A 23,985-nucleotide genomic window follows, 5' to 3' on the forward strand; every position below is an offset into this window, starting at 1 on the left:
TACATGACAATAAGTAGCTGTAGAAGGCTTAAGAATGACCCACCCCAAACTTTCTATCTCCAAAGAATGCTTTCTTCTAAAGCCCCTAAAAATAAACACTGCATATACATATACCATTACATATACCAATAGGAGCTGTACTGGCATATCATATGTAATATGGCTAATAATTCCCAGCAGAGCTGATCTGTTTCCAGGGCAGTCATGGTTACACTGGTTTCCCTGGTGCTGATCACAGCCGCACAACCAGCTACTGCTGCAGTGGTGGCTATTTTTGAGCCTCCTCATAAAGGTGGCATCTGGGGCTGCTGCCCTGCTTGCACCTTCTCAGTAACACCAATGATTCCTAGATGTGAAGATGTCCTTTAAATCAAGAAGGAAAAGAAATATTGCATTTAGCTGGATCCTTTAGTGTTGTAACAATGTTCGTTATATAAAGGTAACTTAAGAAGAGATCCATTAAACAGGTTTCCCTTGCTTTATGTGGGTTCTGTATGTGTGAATTCACTCTTATGCAATGACCCTTTTTATACCAAAAATTTTATACCAACAATATACGTGGTAAATTCATTCTTATGTGATCAGAGTGGTGAAAGTCTGCAGTCAGCTGCTTTGTGCAGTGCATTCTGGGAGCGATGCACACCAAAATATAATCTCGTGTGTGGATCTGTGCTCCTCACTCCCTGTCTTCAACATGAGTTTCTGTAGCCATCCCCATAATGGCTTCTAAGCATCCTGCTAGCTTATCTTCTACCCCTCTCCCTGGTCCTGTACCTTCGACCAGTGATGTGGAGTCTGACACTGAAGATCCTTCACCACCCTCTCTTCACACCAATTAAGCATTCACCACCACCTTTTGCTTGTGTGTACTGTCGCAAGTACCAAAAGTATCTTGTAAAAGTGGTAGAAAAGGGTCTGGAGCTCAGTATAGTTGAGGTCTTGGAACATATCCCTATTTGTTACACTGTAAAGTGGGTTCCCTTTATACAAATTTGAGTTATTCACCATTTTCCAGAAACACACGTACAGCATAAAGCGAGAGAAACCTGTAAAATCATGGAGTAAAACTTTTGTTCAGGGATGTGTTTAAGAAACATATTTTTAGAAATACAACGAACTCTTAAGAAGTGGTATGTCTGATTTGCCAAATCATAGGACCTGCTTTACTTTATGGATTATTAACTGGAGAATGATAATCCAATTCATGTGCCTTTTGCACAATGCCACTGGAGAATTGTATTTTTTCTTATTCTTTTTAGAGCTGAGATTAAAAAGTGCCCTTGTTAATCTTCTTGCAACACACAAAACAAGTAAAAGAATATTGGTCTGTATACCAAACTGTGTTCTATCTGCTTTCAGACTAACTGTCTCTAGACAAAGTTTCCTGTTTCTTAGCTAACAGTCTGTTCGGAATCTGGGGAATATGCAGTTTCAGCTTCATTGGCCAAATTCTTATTATACTTATAAAAAAAATAGTTTTGGCATAAACAGCTGATGCCTATATTTACCAAAGGGGGCCAAAGTTCTGTAGACATCAAAAAGTTTAGCACATTGAAAACAACATGGCAACACAAAGACCAAATAAAAGGAAACGTGAAGTAAAAGAATCAAAGAAAAAAAAGCAAGTTTCAGTTTTGTTGAATTTTATATGATTCTTTCTACTTCCAAAAGTATAGTGTGCCTAAGACAACAGGTCTGCTTTTAATATGAGTGAAAGTTGCAGTAATCCTATAACTGTTCTGTATATATACACACTTTCTCCTGTTATAGCCCCAAAATTATGTGGTCCTGGAGGGACTCCAACCCAACAGCAACTACAATGTGGAACTGCAGGCAGTAACACGCTGGGGACAAATACGGCTAAAAAGTGCTAAGGTTTCTCTTCATTTCAGCACTACACAAGAGACCATTAATAGTAAGTGACTGCATCTAAATGCTCTTACCACTGTGTTTTAACTGATGAATTCTCAAATTTTAAAATATTCTCAAATTATAAATGGCTGCAGTTTAGCATACCAATGTGGTTTTATTCAGGTCACACTGCTTTACTTCCTTGACTTTCTTCTTTATAAATTGGATATATTTCTGCCTACCTTGCCTGTTTTGAAAAGTATTATTTTTAAAGAATAGTTCTTTTTAAAAGTAAACACTTTTTAACATCCTGCAAAAGGTAAGCATTTGCAGTATCACGACCTTGCTATTTATAAAGTGTAGGCACTAATCACCCACAAGTACATATTTAAAGCCTCCAGTAGCTAAAGCAGAAGTAATCCCAGACCTCTGTCTTAATTGAACAATCTAAACTTTCAAAAGTTTTAAAAATCTTGACAGTTTTGAGTAGCTTATTAATTCAAATTGGCAGCAGTGGCAGTTCCTCAATAGGAGAATGAAAGTCTTCCAGTAAATATGAAAGCCATCAGTGAAACTGTAGATGTACAAAGAGGCCAATCCTGCATGTTCATTTCCAAAAATGTGAAATAGTTCTGGGAGGAAAGAGTAGATCTTGATGTTGTTGGGTCACAGCTCTCATCTATATGCCTCCATGGTGCAGTGAGTTTACTTGATTGATCCTTGTCACATACCACAGCACCATTCGAGACAATTGAACACTTGGGTCTCTCAAGTACTGATGTTAATATTGCATTGCTTCAGATTGACCTTCAAGGTGTCTTCAAATCTCTTCTTTTGCCAACCTCTAGAAAAGTGACCATCAGTAAGTTGGGAGTATAGGACCTGTTTTGAGAGCCAGTTGTTTGGCATCCTTATGACATGCCCCATCCAACTGACCTGAAGTCATATAAACATAGCTTCAATGCTGGTGTCTGCATGAGCCAGAACCCTGGCATTTTTTCTTCTGTCCTTCCTGTGATGTCAAGGTTTTTCTGAAGACATTGCTGATGGAAATGTTCCAAAGCTTTCAGGTGTTTTCAGTGTGTCATCCAAGTTTCATACCTGTACAACAGGGTAAGGGTTACAGCATGCTGGTAGATGATAGAGGTGCACCAATATATTGCTGGCATATCAGATCAGCACCAATAAAATGCCTCATGCATGAGCAGAGTTGCAACGTGAACACAGCCAGGAATGCAGCCCAGCAGCATAGAGAGCAGCATCTGGTCGGTATGCCTGTGGGTGGGAAGGGGCATGGGGGAGGGAAGGGCTGGAGCGGGGGCAAATAGAGTCTCTCACGGTGAGGAAGGGAGTGGGGCAGGGGCAAGGGAAGGCACTGCCCAGCCAGGGTGGTGAATGTGACCACAGGAGTAGGACAGAGCTGTGGGTGAAACATATGGGGAGTATGGGGGCTAGAGGGGCAGCTCCCCGCCATGGTGTGCAGCCCTTGGGGGAGCATGGGGAGGCATATGCAACTCCTAGATTTGTGCATGGGGCAAGGGCAGGCTGCCTGTTGTGGGCTCAGGGCCAGGGGCTGTACCAGCCTCTTCCTGGTGGATGCGGGGAGGGGGGCACTGGGCTGGGGATGCACTTGGGATGGGAGGAGGCAGGGTGGGCACTAGGAGGGGTGACTACAGGGTGGGCTATAGCCACCCCAAAATTCCCTGTAGCCACCCTCCCAGTGCCGCTGCCTCCTGCCCCACCCCTACCAGCTCCAAGCTCAGCCCTGGCCCAGCCCCTCTGCTGGGAAGAGACTGGCGCAGCCCCTGGCCCCAAGCATGCAGCAGGCAGCCTGCTCTCACCCCAGGCACAAATCTGGGGGGCTGTAACAGGTCGCTGCTCTGGGCCGATCTAAATGTGGCCCGCACACCTGTTCCTGGGGCAACTGCCCGCCTTCTCTCCTGCCATGCCTTGCTGTTAATTGGTTAATTGATGTTAATTAGCAGGAGGCTGCCCTTTTACTGCCCCGATGCCAGGGGGAGCTATCTGCGGCTCTGTTTCCTCCCCTACACTGCAGCCCACACCTCACCGATGGAATAGATGTTGTTATGTCCTAGCCTTATTATAATTTGGCCCCTTATCCTCTCTGGGCCCTACCTCTTTTGATCTGCGCCCTCTCCGGTGCTAGGGCTTTCCCCGGCCCGATCTCGCTATGTGCCCTCTTCTCTGGGCCTTCTCAGTAACGCTGCCCCCTCTCTGGGCCTTCTCACAGCACTGCCCCCTCCTCCAGGGCTTCTCACCTGTCCCCTTTCTGGGGTTGGGGTCAGTGTACCCCAACTGCTTCACGCTTACTGGTGCTGGGGTCCCCACACTGCTGTGGGTCCTCTATGAGGCCTCCTCCAACCCCTAGTAGCCTCACCCAAACTACCGGTGACAAACAACAACACAAACATAAGCCCCTTAGCTATAACATAAATGGAAGCCGCCCGGCCATAACAACCGTCCAGCCTACCAGGGAATACTCCATCCCTCAGTCACGTCAGACACTGCTCCTTCAGTCAGGCTGCTCCTGTCTTCCATGAGAGAGAGCTCCTTCCTCCTTGGCTACTGGCAGGGAACTGCCTCTGGCCCCCAGCCCCTAGGATTTATAAGGGAGCCAGGCCCTGCCCCTTCTGGTCAGCTGACCTCCTCTGGTTGCCCTGGCAACCAACAGCTGGGCTCCTTATTCACTGCTAGGGCTCCTTCCCTAGCAGTTTCCCCTCTTTCGGAGCAGGGCACCTCAGTGCTTTGTGACAGGGGCACATGCCCCAATGTCTCCCCTGGGGGGGTGTGCAGCAGTGAGGAGCTGCCCCCACTCCCCATCTCCCTGTAACCCCTGGATGAGCTGCCCATGGCTTCATCCTGCTCCTGCGGTCTCATTCACTGCCCTGGCTGGGCAGTTTCTGCCCCTGCCTCTGCCCCACTCCCTCCCTCACCATGGGGGCCTCAATCTGCCCCTTCATGTCCCTTCCTCCCCCCACAGACTTTGCCACCACAGACTTACCAGTCAGACACTGCTTTCCAAGCTGCCTAACTGCATTCCTGTAAATCAGCTATCAGATATGTATCAGCTGATATGGCTGGTTAATAATCAACCATTGGTATCGAACAAGAAAATCTTTATCGGTGCACCCCTAGTAGATGAGAAACTTGGTTTTGGTTTCTGATGTCATGGTCATTAAAAACACAATTTTGGAGACACCTTAAACCAGCATTGTTCTGTGTCAAATATCATTATTCCAGATTTATTTTTGGGAAAAGATGGCCACCCAGATAGAGGAAATGATCAACATTCCTAAGGAATTGCTAAGGATGGGTTGATTCATAGATTCATAGACATTAGGGGCTGCAAGGGACCTCCTGAGATCAAGTCCAGCCCACAGGCCTTAGGCAGGAAGTCGTCTGGGGTCAAATGATCCCAGCAAGATAAGCATCCAAACACTTTTTGAAACAGTCCAGAGTAGGTGCTTGCACCACCTTTGGGGTGGGGGGTGGTCTGTTCCAGACCCTGGACACTCAGACTGTAAAGAAGTTTTTCCTTATGTCCAGTCTAAATCAGCCTTCCAGAAGTTTGTGATCATTAGACCTTGTTATCCCTTGGGGAACCCTTGTGAACAACTGTTCTCCCAGATCCTGGTGCGCCCCCCTTATATACTTATAAGCTGCCACCAAGTCCCCCCTGAGCCTTCTCTTCTCCAGGCTGAAGAGTCCCATGTCCCTCAGCCTTTCCTTGTAAGGCTTTCTCTCTTGACCTATGATCATGCGGGTGGCTTTCCTTTGGACCCTCTCGTGCTTATCCATGTGTCTCTTGAAGTGGGGGGGGCAAAAACTGTACATAGTACTCCAGCTGTGGCCTCACTAAGGCTGAGTAGATTGGGAGGATGGCCTCCTTGGTTTGGCTTGAAATGCACCAGTGGATGCATCCCAGGGTTTGGTTTGCTTTGCCAGCTAAAGCATAAGATTGGTGGCTGTTGCAGAGCACATAGGTGCCCTGCTCCTACAGAGGAAAAACTGCTAGGGAAGGAGCCCTAGCAGTGAGGGACGAGCCCAGCTGTGGGTTGCCAGGGTAACCAGAGGAGCTCAGCTGGTCAGAAGGGGCAGGGCCTGGCTCCCATATAAAGCCCAGGGGCTGAAGCCAGGCTAGCAGTTCCCTGCCAGTAGCCAAGGGGGAAGGAGCTCTCTCGGGGAAGAGAGGGGAAGCTTGACTGGAGGAGCAGCGTCTGACACGGCTGAGGGATGGAGTATTCCCCGGTAGGCGAGAATGTTGTTATAGCCGGGTGGCTTCCGTTTAAGTTATAGCCGAAGGGCTTGCATTTTGTTTACTGTTTGTCACTGGTGGTTTGGGTGAGGCTATTAGGGGTTGGAAGAGGCCTCATAGGGGACCCACAGCAGTGGGAACCCCTGTGCCAGCGAGGGCATAGCATTCAGGGTGCACTGGCCCCAGCCCCAGAGAGGGGCAGTTGAGAAGCCCCAGAGAGGGGGCGTTGCTGAGAAGCCCCAGTGCGGGCATGGTAAGCCCCGGAGAAGGGGGCAGCATTGTGGTGAGCCGCAGGGAAGGGGGCTGCATTGCTGAGAAGGCCCCAGAGAGAGGGTGGCATTGCTGAGAAGGCCCCGAGGAGGGGGCGGCATTGCTGAGAGGGCGCGGAGAGAGACAGGGCCGTGGAGAGCCCGAGCGCCAGAGAGAGGGTGTAGACCTAGACCGAACAATGTCTGTCCCTTCTGTGAGGCTTGGGGCGTGGTAAAGGGGTGGTTGGAGCCACGCATATCCCATAAGGCTAGGGTGCCCTGGAGCACCCATTTGCAGAACAGGACCCACAAGGGGTCCGTGAGTCCACGGGGTCAGATGTTACAGCAAACTGTGTCCAAGAGGACGTAAGTCAGCCTCCCTAATATATTGGAACACCAAAGACGTGGTGGGAGAGAATTTGAGGGTGCCCTTGGGCCAACTTGGCACGGGAAGGGGGCCTTGAGGAGATCACGGCCCTCCTGCAGGACCTCGCGCCATGACAATGGCTCATATTCATCTTGTGGTCAATCAGGACCCCCAAGTCTCTTTCAGTCATGGTGCTAGCAAGCATAGCACTGCCAAGACTATATGTATGACGCTGGTTTGTCCTCCCAAGGTGGAGCACCCTGCACTTCTCTACATTGAATACCATCAGGTTTTGGTCCACCCACCTTGTGAGCATGTCCAGGTCAGCCTGTATCCTCAGCCTATCCTCCAGCGTGGCCACCTTTCCCCATAGTTTAGTGTCATCCGCAAACTTTAGCAATCTTCATGTGATGCCCAAATCCAGGTCGTTAATGACGATATTGAAGAGTACTGGTCCAAGTACTGAGCCCTGAGGGACACTACTGGTCACCTTGTGCCATGTTGATTTGCTTTGTCAACTAATACTCTTTGGGTCTGACCCCAGACCATAGGATGGTCAAGGCTGCAGTCCCCCAGCTTAATCATGATAACATCATGGGAGACCAAGTCAAAGGCTTTTTTGAAATCCAGATATAGGACATCAACCTCATCTCCCTTATGCAGGCAACGCATCACCTGGTCATAGGAGGAGATGAGACTGGTCAGGCAAGACCTTCCAGCAACAAAGCCATGTTGGCTGGCATACAGGAAGTTGCCTTCCATTAGCCTGTTGCTGATGGAACCTTTGATTTTCTCCAGGATCTTTCCAGGGATGGAAGTTAGACTGATTGGCCTGTAATTTCCTGGATCTTCTTTCTTTTCTTTCTTGAAGATTGGGACCACAGTGGCTCTTTTCCAATCTTCTGGTACCTTTCGCAAGCACCAAGAGTTCTAAAATATCTTTGCTGCAAGGAGTGCTATGATGTCTGCCAGCTCCTTCATAACTCTCAGGTGCATTCTGTCCAGGCTTGTGGACTTACGGATCCTGAGCCTTTTGAGGTGTTCCCTCTCTTGACCTACGTCAATTGTGGGCCCATCTCCTGCCCCCTGGATGCTTTGTATCCTGTCCAACAAGGTGACCCCCTTGGGCAGGTGGAAGACCAACACAAAGTAATCATTTAGAAGATTGGCCTTTTCCTGAGTATCAGATGTCAGCTGCCCCATTGGATTTAGCAGGGGTCCAATGTTGCCTTGGTTCTTTCTCTGACTTCCCACATATCTGAAGAAGGACTTTTTGTTGTCCTTGATTCCTGTGGCTAGCCTGAGTTCAGTTTCTGCCTTGGCTTTTCTGGTCTGCTCTCTACAGGTGCAGGCTAGTGTTATGTAGTCCTCTTTGGTGATGATTCCCATTTTCCATCTGGTGTAGGCTCTTTTTAGTTTCAGGAGGTCCAAAAGTTCCCTTTTGAGACTGAATTTCCTGTGAGATGGAATGGATTTTCCTTGTGCTTCAAGGATTATGTTCTTAAGGAACAAACATTCTATGTGGACTCCCCTTTCTAAGGGGACCATGGTCTCTTAGTGTCTGACTGACCAGTCTCTTGGGTTTGTGAAAGTCAGCCTTGCCAAAGTTGAGGATTTCTGTTTTACTGAGAGTTTTACTGCCCTGTGTTGGACAGAAAAAGGGATCAGTTCATGGTCGCTGTCACCAAGCTTCCCCTTGATCCTCAGATCACTCACCAGATCATCCCCTTTGGCCAGAATCAGATCCAGCAGTGCCTCTCCTGTAGTCAGCCTGTAGACCTCTTGCATTAGGTCATTAATGCAAGCGAGGAAGCTATGTGACTGAACAGATCTGGCCATATGTTCTTCCCATGAGATGTCAGGGAGGTTGAAGACACCCATGATAACTGTGCATTTTTGAATTGCTGTAAATCTGGAAACCTTGCTCTCACCCATGCTGCCAAGGGTGACTGCTACCAGGAGTACAAAGCTCCAAATGGCATTGCTCTTAAAGTTATTGGTAGCACACAAACCTCTCTACCACATCGATGTTGCAATCTATACCTTCTAAATGAGGTTCTAAAGGAAGGAAATGCCTTCTAAATGAGGTTTTGAGATAGGTCTGTCAAGGTGAATGTGCATGCCAAATAATATAGTAAAAAAATTATTCGATTTTGAGGGCACACATACAGCGTAAGTTCAATTTTAGATTAACAATGTGTCTAAGTTCCATGCTAAAGTCATTACTAAGTTGCTCTCTCAACTGCTGATGTGTTTTTAGTTAATCAGATAGAACAAATGATAATTCTGAGAATTATTTTCTGGAAAAAAGTAAAAGGCCTCCTCAAGCTTGTCATTTTACTATTTGTCTTGCCCTCTTTCATTATGTTTGCCTTTAGTTTCCTTTTATTTTATAATCAAAATGAAAATTAATCAGAGGCATTTGCCTAATCCCTATGTTGTTCCATATTCTTTTTTCAGTGAATAATCTGACTGCTGATATCTTTGCTCTGTTCAGAAATTCCATCCCATCCACCCGCACATTGTTTTGATACTTACCAGTGTGTTAAATGTGGTCATATACGAGAGAATTATTTTGCTAACTCTCCCCAAACTTTTATAACATAATCATGCATAGAAGTATGATCGCTGTGAGCTGTTCAATGTCTACGTATGTGCACATGCATAGCCAAGCCAAGAAATTGCTTTGTAAATTCTAATATTGCCAACCCCAGTCATTCAAAAAATGCATCAAACTCAAAAATATAATCAAATTGGCTTGAGAAAATTAGTTTCTAAAAGGAATGCATTCAGCTTTTTTTTTCCCTTTGCCATCTGTTTTTGTGCTGGTTGTACATCTTTTCAAGCTTTTCTTTACAATCTTGAGGACTACCAATTTTGAGGGGTATGTACAGTAATATTGGCTTGCAAGGAAATGAAAGTAAGTTTCACATATAATATCATGGCTCCAGAAACTTGAACTTTAAGAAAAATCATAAATACTATGAAATTTCTGTAAAAATCATGGCAGTAGACAGCAATGAGACATAAAAGTTTGAATCTGTGTAAATTTAGCAGAACTTTGTAATTTATTTCCTTATTATTCTTGAGTGGAAATTTGCCATTTAATTCCAAGGAAACAGGATTAGCTCAGGTTTTATTAGCATAATCTCTTTGGTACATATTAATGTTGTACTATCAGATCACACAGCTTGGTAGTAGATGTAAATAGTATTTTGTCTTTGGACTAAGATCAAGACTGTTGCCTTTGATACAATATAAACTGTGAATACAGACTTCCACCAAGCAAATACTCAGAATTACTGTGCTGTCCTCTGAAGCAGAGTTAAATGGCTGTATTTAGAATGAGTAGGTGTCAGATAAACATTAATGAGATTTTGAATGTCTCTTTGAAATGCTTTGCAAAATTCATTATCTAAATAGTGGAATTCTGATTAAAATTACTTTTAAAAATCAATCTAAAAATGTTAGATTTCGCAGGTGCGTTGCAAACAATAAGAATTTGTTGATGTTTTAAAATAATATTGAGTCAGCCTGAAATAAAATAATGTCAGAGAAGAGCATTGACTGTGGAACCTGTGGACATGACACTGTAGTGTAGAGTGGTAAGATTATGATCCTGTCCTTTTAATGTCACTGAGTGACATTACTTAAATAATTAAAATTATTTTTGCCTTTAGGGTCTGTTGTACTGAACTTTTCCAATCTCTACTTGTATCACTAACAGGTTTGTGTTACTGCTGAAAATAAATAAAGAACCTTTGCTTCACTTCCCTTTTCTATATTTGTCTTACGGTTCACAAAACTTCTTCCAGCTGGGGCTCAGTTACTTTCAACTCCACATGTGAGCTTTGTGGTTTCATCAGTTTCCATTCATTTCAAGGGGCACCTCTTTATATTCATCACCACAACTAACTCTAAACTGTTTTGTACATATTCTTTGGGATGGCCTGTTTTTTTTCTTGACCCTTTTACCCTCTCTAGCTACAGAAGATAGAATGGATTATATTTTTCTAACGTCTTCTATTTGCATTATCTTGGAATTTTCTTTGATTTTACATTGAATTTTTAGATAATTTAATTGACTCTTTTTAGGTTTTCTTTTTATTCCAGTTATTCTAAAGTGGTGCTTTCCGTTACTTTAAAATCTGTAATTATCCTTAGACCCAACATAGCAAGTGATTATTCATGGCCATTCATGTAATTAAATTTAGTGGCTTCTTTTTCATTTCAGTCAGTTGAATTTGCTTTGATTCACAATATTTTATTTTTCATGAAAGGTTGCATGAACAATTTCTACATTTCTGAGGATATTTGCAGAAGTCTAGGCTCTTACAAATATTTGTATGTATGTTATGGTTCTATAAACTGTTGCTGACTAGAGTAAAGCTGATTTGAGATTCTAACCCAAAAGACTTTTTCAGTACTTGAGTGAAGACAGTTTATATATTGTTTTATATATAGTTGCTATTGTGTATAAAGTTAATCAGTGTGTAAAGTGCCAAAAATATATAAATTCCAGATTATTTCTTCTTATACTGTAAAGTGATCCAGTATACTGGACTGTATAAGAAACCCAAAGTTGCTATAATTTGGTTTCCAAATTTATTTTCATCCCTGTTCTTTGACAGTGTTTTGTAAATATAGTCAAAGTAGAAGATTATCTAAATTTCAATGGGAATCGTGTGCTTGACTTGATTAATCCATTAATCCACAAGCTTCCTTCACTCCCTCCTCCCATGGACATGCCAGACCACACTCCTACCCCCATGCTGTGTGGATGTGCTGCAATGAGCCATATAGTGCCCCTTCCCTCTGCTGCATAGATGAGCTGCAACACACCATGCACCGCGACTTCCTGACATGCCATGTGGACATGCCACACAACCCCCCTCCTTCATGCTGCATGGACATGAGCTGCAACAAGCCATCTCCACCACCCGTCCCCCACCTATGTGTTGGGCAGCTACAGTGTGGATGTTCTGTGACATCACCAGCTCACCTGAGCCCTCCAGCCTTAGGCTTCCTCACCCTGTGAGCCAGGCCTCTCTGCCCCACCCCCTTCACAACAGAATCTTGAGGACTGGCAGCAGAGCAAACTGGGGAGTGGTGTTTGGACCAGAAAGCCAGGGACTGCATTTTAACCCACTGGGGGCTGCATGTGGACTGGGCCACCAGTTGGACAGCCTGCTTTAGGTAACTAAGTGTATGTTTATACCAGAGGTGGGCAAAATATGGGTTAGGGGTGGGTGCAGGAAGGAGCTGAAGCTGGGCAGGAGCGTGGAGCATGGGGCTGGGGCTGGTGGCAGTGTAGCACCCATGCCCAGGGGGGCAGCAGGAACATGGAGCTTGGGTGGGCAGAGTGTGGGTGTGAGGGATCCACACCCTCCCCCCATGGTGCACATAGCTCCCGTTGGCAGCAGCAGGAGCACCAGCAGGCGTCAGGTGCTTGTGCCCAGTGCAGGCACTGCCACCCAGTGGTACACGGCTCCAGCCAGTGCTGCATGTGGGTGCAAGAAGTGCAGCCCAGCCAGGCTGCGTCTATCGTGTGGCACTCCCCATGTGCAAATATAGCTCTTGCACTCATGTGGCACAGGAGGGAACTGGCTCCAGTGTGTGGAGCTTGCCTTCTCCGTCCCCTGCCTCACAGGTCCTGAGATTCCGCAGGGAAGCGGGGACCAGGGCTCCCCTCCTCTTTTGACAAAGTTCTGGGACCTGCATGGCAGACAGCAGCAAAGGCAGCTAGCTCCAGTGCGTGGAGCTTCCCTCCCATGCTGTGTGAGTGTGAGAGCTACATGTGCACATGAGGAGCACCACACAATAGAGGTGGCCCAGCAGGGCTATGCTTCTTGCCCCCACATGTAGCACTGGTTGGAACTGTGCACCACTGGGTAGCAGCACCTGCGTTGGGCACTAGCACCTATTGCCTGCTGGTGCTCTTGCTGCCACCAATAGGGGCAGTGCATGCCATGTGCGTCCCCACACCCTGCCACAATCCCCCACACCCAATAAAAGCCTCACACACACACCTTGCACCTACAACCCCCCACATATACACCCCCCAATATACCCTATTGCCCATCACAACACCCACCCCACCACCATACACCCCACCACCCCACATACCCACCATACACAACCACACCCCACACACAATATACAAGACAAAGACTTAATTTTGGAGTTATTATGCAATCAGCATTGTGTTGATATTTTTTGTAATAAAATTAAAATATGTTAAAGTAGGTGTTTGACTTTTACCCTCAAGGTGTAAATGATTTGGTTTTATTTCTGGTTCCAAGATGGCAACCCTCCCATCCCAAAAAGAGTATGTCTGGGAGGCAAGGGAAGGGACTTTCAGTCCCAAAGTGGCAACCAGGGGGTATGACAACAGTCAAGGAACAGGGCTACCCATGTGGCCCTTGACAGCTCACCAAAGCTCATTAAGCAGCCCTCCAGCCAAAATAATTGCCTGCCGCTGGTTATACTGTAAAAGCACAGAGCTCAGTCTCTCCACAAAGGTAGTAAATGCTTTTCCCATGGGTTAGCCCCAGAAATGAGGTGGTAATGGCACTTTGGGGGCACGCTGATCTTTTTCCCTTAAGCAAGCCAGAAACCAAGATCTTGACCATAGTGCCAGACATTCCTCTAGGCATCCTGACTGAATCATTTCTAGGGATGGATATGTGTAAAGGAGAAATAGGTGGGCAACATTTATTGACTCAACAACAAGACTGATCTCTATGCTGTCACAGTGCAGACATACCCTAAGTTCCTTATAGGAATTTAGCTCTAAAGTAAATCAATCCTCAATAAAGTAAATTAAGTGGCGGGAGACTCCCAGCCTCGGCAGACACAAGGTCTTCATGGTCCCCAAAAATGAAAAAGACTGAAAATAGGAAAGTACACATACCTAAAAACCAAAGCACACCTAGTGGGTCCAGTATTCGTTCTTTCTTTCATCACTTTAAAATATGCTTATAAAAAAGCCTTCAGAATAGTTACCTTATAGAATCTAGTTATTTTATAGAACCCCATATATTTTGACACTAAGATTGTCCACACAGTGGTTTTTCAATTTGGAAAAGAAGCAAAGAAGAGAAGCAAAGAAAAAATCCATAATACATATCTCTTTAAGGAAACAGGCAAAGGTTTAAAACATCAGATCTTGAACTGATAGCTGTATGGTATGTTAGTAAGTCAGTATACAATCAGGATATATTTCAACTAGTATAGCAGCTAGATATTGTATTCTGCACTTGTATGTATATTCAACCATGTAAAAATATGCACCTTTAATAGAAAACTACAGCTACATACAATGTTTAAAATAAAATTGCACTATCAACTGTATTAAAAATACAGCAGAAATACAAAGAAAAACAATATAGAACTATGAACGTTGCCATAAAACTATATGTATTTTAAAAAGTTGTACCTATAAAACTGGAAGAATATTAAAAAGGATGATTCACTTTTTAACTTTTATGTTGTGTTTATCCTTTATATTACATTTCACTCAGGTAGGACACTGAAACAAACCTGGTTAGTTTTAATCAATTTCCTTTTTTGACTTCCAAACACTACGACTAATGTTTCACTGTTTAGGTGGTACTGCATATTAAACTAAAAACATGCTCCTTGCATTATATATTACAGAAGAACAGATCTCTACAACAGGGAAAACCCAGAAGGGACTGACTGATCCTCTTCCACCCTTTCAAAGACGACGACCCACTCGTTTTCTTAAAATTGGAGCTCCTTTCTACCAGGACAATCAGCTTCAGGTCAAAGTCTACTGGAAGAAGACAGGTTTGTTGAAATTTCTCTGTTTAAATAGGGGCCAACCATATACTCACCCAGTATGAATATATTTATAATGAAGCCCATCTAGCAGTTCTTATAAAAGACCAAATCCTACTCTTTCCTTCTGCAAATCTTAGAGGGAAACTAGCTGGGATGATGATACATACATTTAGAGAATTTAAATTCCCAGTATGGTAAAGATCACTAACCTGTGGAGGTATGTAAAGCTGACTTGAGGGTAGGGATAGGAGTGTCAAACTCATCTGAACCTCCGGCTGGATGAAAGTTATTTGGTGAGTCTGTGGGCCAGATCAGGACCAAACCCCCTGCAGTGTGAGCATGGGTCCAGCCTTTGCACCACATGCTGTATGTGCTGGCCTTGGGGTTTGCTCTTTGCTTGGTGCATGGGCTAGACCCCACACTCCATGAACCCCAAAGGGATGGTCACTGCATGCAATGCATGCAGCACCAGGGCTAGCCAGGCCTGCACACTGGCTTCAGGGCCTGTCTGTGTTGGGCCTCAGGATGTCCGTGTGTGCCGGAGACTGTGTATTGGGCTGCTCCCGTGGAGTGCCACATACAGCCCATGTCCTGTGTGCTGCACAGAGTGCTGAGTTTAGCCCATGTGCTGCATGTAGAATGAGTCCCAAGGCTGGCTCATGCTGCATGTGGAATGGAGGACTCAACTGCCTGCATAAACTGCACGCAGCACAGGGGGCAAGCATGGGGTGTCTGCTGCATGTGATACCCTACCGGTCCAACCCTGCATGCTGGCTCCACCATGGCTCAATCCAGATTGGCCTGGAGCCAACACACAAAGCTGATTCAGTGCAGGCGCCACATGCAGCATATGCACTATGAATCTATGCTGTGGACCAACCGCTAGGTTCCATGGAGTTTGTGCAACTCCAGGTCCATCAACACACAGGGTTGGGGCTGGCATGTGGCACATGGGGTCAGTCCAGAGATCTGCAGTCTGGATCATTACAGCTCCATGGTCAGGATCCAACCTGCAGTACATATATTCGACACCTCTGGCTTTGGATATGACCTAGAAAGGAGAAACATAGGAGGAAGAAAAAAGTGATGCTTTGGATCCAAAAGACAAGAGTCTGCAGGAAGTGACAACTAGGGAACTAAAACAGCAGGTGCAAATTACCTGCATTTTCCACTCTTAGGGAGAAGAATTCACAATCCTGAGAAACTTCCTCCATAAGGTTTTATGCAGGGGATTAGAATCTGTCTTGCAAAAGTTGCATGAAAATCAATTAGGTTGTTGGACATTGTTAGGAAACAAGTAGGTTGTTGGACATTGTTTCAGTTTTATAATTAGTGACCTCACAGACTATTATTTGAAATTATGCTAACACTGTTAGTGACTTTTTGCCTCCTAGAAATCTATAAACATTTCTTAAGTTAAGGGGTGTAGGTTGTAGCTGTGTTGGTTTAAGGACATTTAATTTTCATTCCATACAGAAAGAGCACGCACCAACTGCTGAAACTTCCTTAGCCTGACAAAGGGTTTTTGAACCCAAAAGCTTGTTTAAAAATTGTTTTCCAACTAATTAAGTTGGTCTAATAAAAGATATCAGATTCACCCAAAGAACCTTGTATTTCTTAAGTTAATGTGTACATAACATACAGTAAAATATCAAGTTTGAAGCCATACTCTGCAAAAGGAATATATTTTTTTTCCTTTAGACTCTTGCACCTAATTTTAGGAACAAAAATATTCTTCTGGCTGCTCTTGGATATCCATTTTTCTAGCTTCCCACATGTGTGGTTTCTTCAGATCTTGATTCTTATCCAGGCCTAGCTTATCCCCTTTATGCACTTGTTTAATATTCATCTTGATACATTAGCTGTTTTCTTTTTGGACACTCAATATCCCCCACATATCCATTCACATTCATAGTGCTACTATTAAGGTGAAAGCTGGTAATTATTTTTGGGGGTGTGGAGGGGTGGATAATATAATTTACCAAAAAATTAGGTTTCATTCTTGTAGAAACTATTTGTGAATTTTGGTTGAATTCGCTGGTAACTAACTGAAAAAAGGATTTTGGGAACATAGAGAGATGGGGCTCAGGAGTTAGAACATCTCCCTCCCCATGCCTACTCCCCAAGTTGGAGGAAATCCAGCGTTCCCTGTCTTTAGGGGTTGAAGTGACATATCTCACCTTCACAGAGAATGCCCTAATCACTTGGCTGGAGAGTTATTCACAATTTGTATAAATTCATATTTAAGTATTTCACAAAGAGTGGACCACCCAAAAAATGAGGTGTTCAGAAAGACGCATTGAAGAATAGCCTCCACCCCTACAACCCTAAGCCAGCCCCAGGTCTCTCTCTGGTACTTGAAGACAACCCTATGGTAAACCAGTAGAAGAAAAGAAAGGCTTCACTTTTCCTCCACATCCCTCAAACTTCAGATCCTTGCGCAGGGCAGGTGTGGGCTGCAAGCTTGGGCTCCTACCCTGCTGCCCTCATCTGGGGCCCTCCACAGCCTGGAGGGTGTGGCCTAGTGTGGCAGGAAGCAACAGGGCCATGCAGAGAGGCTGCTTGCTGCTGCTTGCTCCACACTGCCCTGGTGATGTGTGTCCTGCATGCGTGGCTGCTTTGAGGGGTGCAAACCCACACCACTGCCGTCACTGCAGCTGTACATGCAGGAGGTGCATCGCCAGGGCAATGCAGAGCTCACAGTGGTGAGCAGCTTCTCCATGTGGCCCCACTGTTCCCTGCCACACTGGGTCATGCCCACTGAGCTGCGGAGGCCCCAGGAGAGGGCAGCAGGGCAGGAGCCTGCACCCACAGCCTGTGCCTGCCCTGTGCACAGATTGGGGGAGTGCGGGTCCCACGTGCCTCCCTAGGGAGAGCATGCCATGGTGGGGAGCCAGCCCAATGCCCCTGACCACTGGCCAAGTCACCCGGGGCCCCATCCCACTCCCTGCTGGGGCCCTGCAGCCATGCGTTGCAGCCACAAGCCCCATGCACTGCCCAGCTGGGCAGCAGTCCCAGCCCCAGCCCAGCCCAGTTCCCTTCCTCCTTATGGGGGCCTCAATTCCCCCCTTTCCCCCCCCCATACTTACCTGCAGGGGCTGCTCTCCAGGCTGCCTGGGGCCATGTGCATGTACACGCCCTGTTTCACTGCCCTCCTCCCACTCCCTCCCAGCTCCCTTCAGGCTGGAACTCTGCTAGCCTGCAGGGAGCTCATTGAAAAATCCATGGGTTTCTCTGGTAAAATAAGAAATCCAGGTTTGCTGCCAGAAAAAGTTCAAATCCGCTGTGTACACCATTTTTCCATGGGAAACGGAAAACCCAGATCCTCGGTCATGACTTGTGCTACATGAATGTGCCACAGGTTCAAAAGAAGAATTACTTCTCCAGGCTTGTTTTTTACATGTCCCATTTCATATGTTACATTAATTTCAGTGAACCTTGGGCATGTAAAGAATGTAGTAGAATCTGGCCTTTATGTATTCAAATAAATCCTTTAAAAAAAAAATATTCCTGCTCAATGCCTTTTTTTATGATAGCAATAATACATGCACTTAAAGATGTGTGGTAAAGGGAATAATGCCACACCTCAAATATTACAAGGCACTTAGCAAACACACTTAATTTTACTAGGCATAATTATCACAAAAGTATATAGTAATTAGATGGATATAATGGTTTCTTGTTCAGGAGAAGAAAATGTGTCTTTCATTTGCTCCTTTTGACATAGGCCTAGGATTAGAGAAACATAGTACATTCCTTAAGCTTCATGAATTCAACTTTTGTCAAGGAAAAGAGGAACTTGCTTGTGGCCAGATTTTCTGGCCATCTTGACTGTGTGAAATTAGAAATTATGTGCTATTTATGTAATGCAGTGGAACCAAATCAAACAAATCACTTTTAACTCCTTGGCGCTGGGAACAGGATAGCGTTGGAGTAAAGTCCGTTGCCAAGAATGGATGCACTACGAACCTTCAGCCTAAAAGAATTAACTGCTTGTGACAATTAAAGTCCTAAGAAATCTTGTGCAGTAATCAAGGCTGAAACTGTGATAATAAAAGGTTTCTCATGTTTCACCTACCCAACAGTGGTTTGGTGACAGGCGATCTGAGGTTTTGGACCTCAGTTTTAGAAGCCTTTAAGTACCTCCAAAGTCAAATACCCTCTGGGTTTTAGAAGATATTTCCCATGAACAAAAAGAGGGACTTTATTCTTTATACTCCTACTGCCATAATTTGCATCACTTACTGCACTAATTCTCATAAAAAGACCAACACACTGTAATTTAATGTGATAATTTCCTTCCAAATCAGAATGTCAAAGTCCTATTTCCTAAACCTATGCTTTCTCCATGTTGTTAATGTTTAGTGGCTCTTATTTAGGAATAGTACAACTGTTCTTACTCAGGAAAAGCTCCAGTTCAGTCAGCGCTCTTCCCAGCCAGCATTTAGCCCATATTAAACATTTTATGGATTTCTTGGGTGTTTCCACTTAGTGTCAAGTTGTTTGCCCTTTGCTTTTGCTTCAAAAGTTAAACATTTAAAATGCATTAAGACTTAGCTTTAGAGTTGATTCTTTGCTTTAATATTTGCCAGAAATATAAAACAAAGAACACTTTAAGTGGAGAGGGACAAAAAGCCCTTCCATTTTTCTGATAAAACAACTGACCAGGAATAATCAATTAAATTAAAGAGAAAAATAAAATGTAAGACAAAGCAAACAGAAAGCTGTCAAAAAAACCTTTTGAAACTGTATTGTAGAGAAACAAAATCAACATATAGGAAGGAAGATAAATGAGGCAACTGTTTACACTGGGGTTTTTTCTTTATTTTTTGTGAAAAGTCATTTTCATGCCACAGAGTTAAAAAATAATTGAAATACTTCCTAGTATTGTCCCTAACAGGGACATGATCCAGCCCTGCACTCCTTACTCATTGAAGATAATGGGACTATTCTGTGTCATTAAGGTTTGCTAGCTCTAAAGTGCTGGATAATATGATTGTTATTGAAAATAAATCAGTATTGCTTGAGCACCTAGTCATACTTTAAGTAAGTAATAACTGGTGCAGTAGGCAAATCAATGTTGGAACACCAGGCCATTTTCTGTTTTACCATATTACCTCAGGCTACAAAGAGATGTAATATTTATCCCAGAATAAACCATGTTATCCTGGAGTAAAGTTCAATTGTACAGATGTCAATGTCCATTTTCCCAGGATAAATCCTAAAGAATGGATAAGAAATATTAATTACTCTGGGATATTGCAAAATATGTCTGAACAGTTTTTCCAGAATTGCATGATATAATCAACGGCAGAAAAATGGCAGTGCAGTCAACTGCTCACTGGCCCCTGATTAGAAGAGTGATGTGTTACATGCTAATCTGATAATAGTTCTGTTCTGGGACAAACACAGGTACAGTGTTTGTTCCTAGCTTCACTGCAGTTCTACAGGCAATAAAGTAAGTGTACATTAAAGCTATCACATAGAAAGAAAGTAGTCAGACCAACAGGAAAACCTCTTTGTGAAGCACAAAGGAATTTATTGCAGTAAACCTTCATTGAATCACCCAATACAGCTTGAGAAATAAATGTGTGCACAATAGGTAATTCTACTTTCTTACCAGAGTCTATCTAGCCTCCTTTTGAAGACCCACAGGGTAGGAGCAAGCACCACTTCCCTTGGAAGTTGGTTCCAGATCCTAGCCGCCCTGACTGTGAAGGTGTCTGAAGAACTAACGAGGTACCTGGAGAGATGTATTAAAAACACATTAACAAATAATACAACTAGTAAAGATAACATGCAACTGGGACGTGTAACTTCTCATTGATTGATAATGTTGATATTTGTTTCCCATATGGGAAACCAAGTAAGTAGAAGACTAATTTCAAATGACAGGCAATCTTGAAACTGCAGCACAATATCCCTGTGTCCAGTATGGACTGGTACAGTGTCTGCAGATTTCTATACCCTTTCCACAGATCCACTGGCCCATGCCCAAACTGCCCTCCTATACCCATGGCCTTCATTCTCAGGTTGGGCATAAAACCCCCAGCATGCCTGCTTCACTTAAGAATTGCTGAAATAGTTGTGAAGGCCTCCATATGAGACTCACTATCACCCCAAATCAATATAAGAAATCGTGAAAGCATGTGAGCTCTGATCCTGCAAGCGCTGATAAGCATATATAACTTGTTCTGTGAAAGTAGTAGTCCTATTGACTTCATTTCCATGCTTCCAGCAGGAGGTCTGTTTTTAACAGGGATCCTGGTTTTCTATGATAAAAAAATCCCCGATTTTCAGTGGTGTTTCATTGTAACAGTGCAAAAATCTGGATTTTGGGTTACTTTTTTTAATCCAGAAATTGGGGATTTGTTTTTTTGTCAGAGAAAACCAGGATCCTTGGTTATTATCAACTTTAGGAGAATAATCTCTTTTGAGAACAAGTTTGAACAGTATGAGTTTACATTAATAGATCAGACTGAAAACTGACTGCAGATGAAAAACCCTTGCCATCAGTATAGTTCAGTGTGTGCCATCATAATGTGGAATTTTACAAAGAGTGTTTTATAACTGTTGGCAGATATACATCCTCAAATTGGGAAATTGCTTGCAGAAAGCAGACTCAGTTTACAGAATTAAAATATATATTGGCGAGCTATTAAGCAAGCTGTCTTAATTTATTTCAACTGTTCAAGAAAAATGGTGTGTTTTCAAACACAGTATCTTTCTTTTGCATCAGTAATATTTTTTTTAAGCATTCACATTATTTACTTTTTCTAATCTCTTCTTGTCTAGTTAACCATGAGGAGTGCATTCTATAAAGTGAGTTCTTCTTATTACAGTTAAATTATATTTCAGGTATTATGATGTCACTTATTAAGTGACAGCATATTAACTGCATCACACTAACCACATGAACTAACACACAGATTTTCAAAGATATTTAAATATATGTCTCCATTTCCCAATAGTATACAATCTACAATATGGATCCACAGTTGGATCCATACTTATAACTTGGACCCATCTTTAAAGTACATACTTTATTTTAATGTACTTCTTGGAAAGGAACTACTATTTTATGATACAGAGGATGTATTCAAAAGGGAAAGGAAAGGAAAGAAGAGAGAGAAAAAACTTGTTTTAAGTGGCATAAAGTAAAATACCTAATGCTTTACAATTTAAGCAGTACCGCCAATTTTTCAGAGTATAAATTAGCTTTTGAAAGACTATTTATTGAATTAGATTTTAAAGACAGTTGAGGGTTTTTGCAGTTTACTTTCATTTCATTGCATGAATGAGGAATTATTTAAGATTTTTTTTTTCAGAGCTGTCATGAGACTTAAGCATTCTATAATCAAAAAGAAATCTAATGATATTTTGGGATTTTTTTTCTCCTTACATGGTAGGTTGAATCAGTCAAAAAGCAACTACAATTGTACAGATTTTTTTTCCAAATATTAAAAGCGCACCCCTAAAACTGCATAGAAAGCTAGAGAGTTGCTGAACAGCAGTAACAGTCTTGCACAACACAAAAGAGCATTAGATTATTATGACAACATAAAACAGTTTTGAACAGGAAAAGGAATATTAGACCTAGAATGTTAGGTTTAGGACCTGTACTTAATATGTATTCCCTATGCAAATATGCTGATAACTACAGGAAACAATGTGAATGGCCCAGTGAATAGGCTGAAGTGTACCTTTTTTCCTTTCAGTTCAGAGTCCTACCATTAGATTAGGACTTAATAGGTTTGCAAGATACATTGTGCATCTTAGGAGACATAAACCAAATGGTTTCTGTTTATTAAAAATCTTACATCAGTTTTTGCAAGAGAAGTATTATGAACCCCAGTAGGACACTGTGGTCAGATTCCATTTTAGGAACTGTTAGTTACATTCTCCCTATCTGAAGTTTCAGATAGTTATTCTCCACTTTCTCACTTAAATCATTTTTTAGCATTATTGTGTGATGTCATACAGAATATTGCTGTGTGGGCCATCTGAGTTTAGCTGCATTTTAGCATCAGATAGAATTATAGGTACTAATAGCACATAAACAAAAAATTACAAACATTTATTTTATTTTTTTTCTATTCAAGCCTCATATTTATTTTCCTGGAACATTTCACCATTTGAATTTTACTTGTGCAAGTACTCACAGTACTTGCTGAAATTACTCACAGTACTCACTGAAATTACATTTTAAGTTTGCATGTTTTACTGTTTGTGATGAGTTGAATTGTGGCCAAACTATTATGATTACCTAGTTGTATAAGGGGTAGGAGATGCTTTCCTGAGTTCCTGTACTAGCTACTGCCAGCAGGAATTGCAGCATGGGAGCAGAAGTTGGCTCCGGTTCTATCCTGCATAGAGGGAACAGGGAGAGGGTAGAGACTTGGGTTTGCCACCCCAGTTCACCCAGTAGTGCTTCAATGAATAAAGCTGGCATACTTTACTCCTATTACTCTAGGGAATTTATAAACATACTTTATGGTCCCGTGACATGCTGGAGATCCGAGGCTTGACATGCCAGAGATCCACACCCAAGCTTACACGCACTGAGCTGCATCGCATGAACTTGTATAAATGGCGAAATGCACATTTGCACACAGAAAATAGCACCTTCTTTGTGTTTTAGTTCAAAAGTACACCGCTGCTATTTTCTCAGTGCTAATGCGCATTTTCACACTTATACAACTGCAAACATCACAGTGCTGAGTGATTTTCAAAGCTCCCAGTGCTGCAGCACTTAGATGCATAAAAATGTCCTAGTCACCAAGTCCAGTCACAATCTTACTTTAAGAGCAGTAGAACAACATGTCACAATGGCTATGGACAGACATTACACATAAACCAGTTTAAGCGATCAAAAACTGGTTTAAACCTGTAACAGAACAGACATTCAGTGCAAATAAACCAGTTTGAAAATGACTGAAACCGGTTTGAGAGAACCTAGTTGAATGTAGTATCAGCCTTAACTAATTTGGCTCAAACCGCTTTATGCAATGTCTGTCCCAGACCCCTTGCTGGTTTAAGATAAATCAGACGCCCCCCACATCCTAGCATGGTGTCTGGGCAGCACTCTGCTTCAGAGCTGGCCTGGCCCCTCCCGTCTGCTCTCTAATCAGAGCAGGGATGGGACATGGCAAAACACTGAACAGAAACCACGGGGTGGGGTGAGAAGTATCCCCCTCAGGGGCCAGGGCCAGGCAGCCTGCACAGAGTCCCCCCTCCCTGCCCCTTGTGGTGGGGATGGGGGCAGGGGGAGGAGGGGAAAGAGTACCCTCCAGCATGGAACAGAGCACCCATCCCCACCCTGGGAGCAGGGGAATTGGGGAAGAGTCCTCATCTGGAGTTGGGCAGCATTGCATGGAGCCTCCCTTCCCCACTCCTCGGTGATGGGGGAGAAGCCAGGGGTAGAGCCCCCTCCAGGG

The 23,985-nt window shown here is 43.6% G+C and overlaps 1 protein-coding gene across 1 annotated transcript in view; it reads left to right on the top strand.

Moving 5' to 3' along the window:
• ANOS1 (anosmin 1) overlaps positions 1–23,985 on the top strand; it is a 217,530-nt gene that overhangs the window by 158,932 nt on the left and 34,613 nt on the right. The window contains exons 8-9 of the mRNA XM_019494980.2: positions 1,771–1,915; positions 14,402–14,554. Coding sequence (XP_019350525.2) covers positions 1,771–1,915; positions 14,402–14,554 — 298 coding nt within the window. The remainder of the gene's footprint in view (positions 1–1,770; positions 1,916–14,401; positions 14,555–23,985) is intronic.

The sequence above is a fragment of the Alligator mississippiensis genome, chromosome 1 (assembly GCF_030867095.1).
Source record: "Alligator mississippiensis isolate rAllMis1 chromosome 1, rAllMis1, whole genome shotgun sequence".
Taxonomy (NCBI): Eukaryota; Metazoa; Chordata; order Crocodylia; family Alligatoridae; genus Alligator; species Alligator mississippiensis.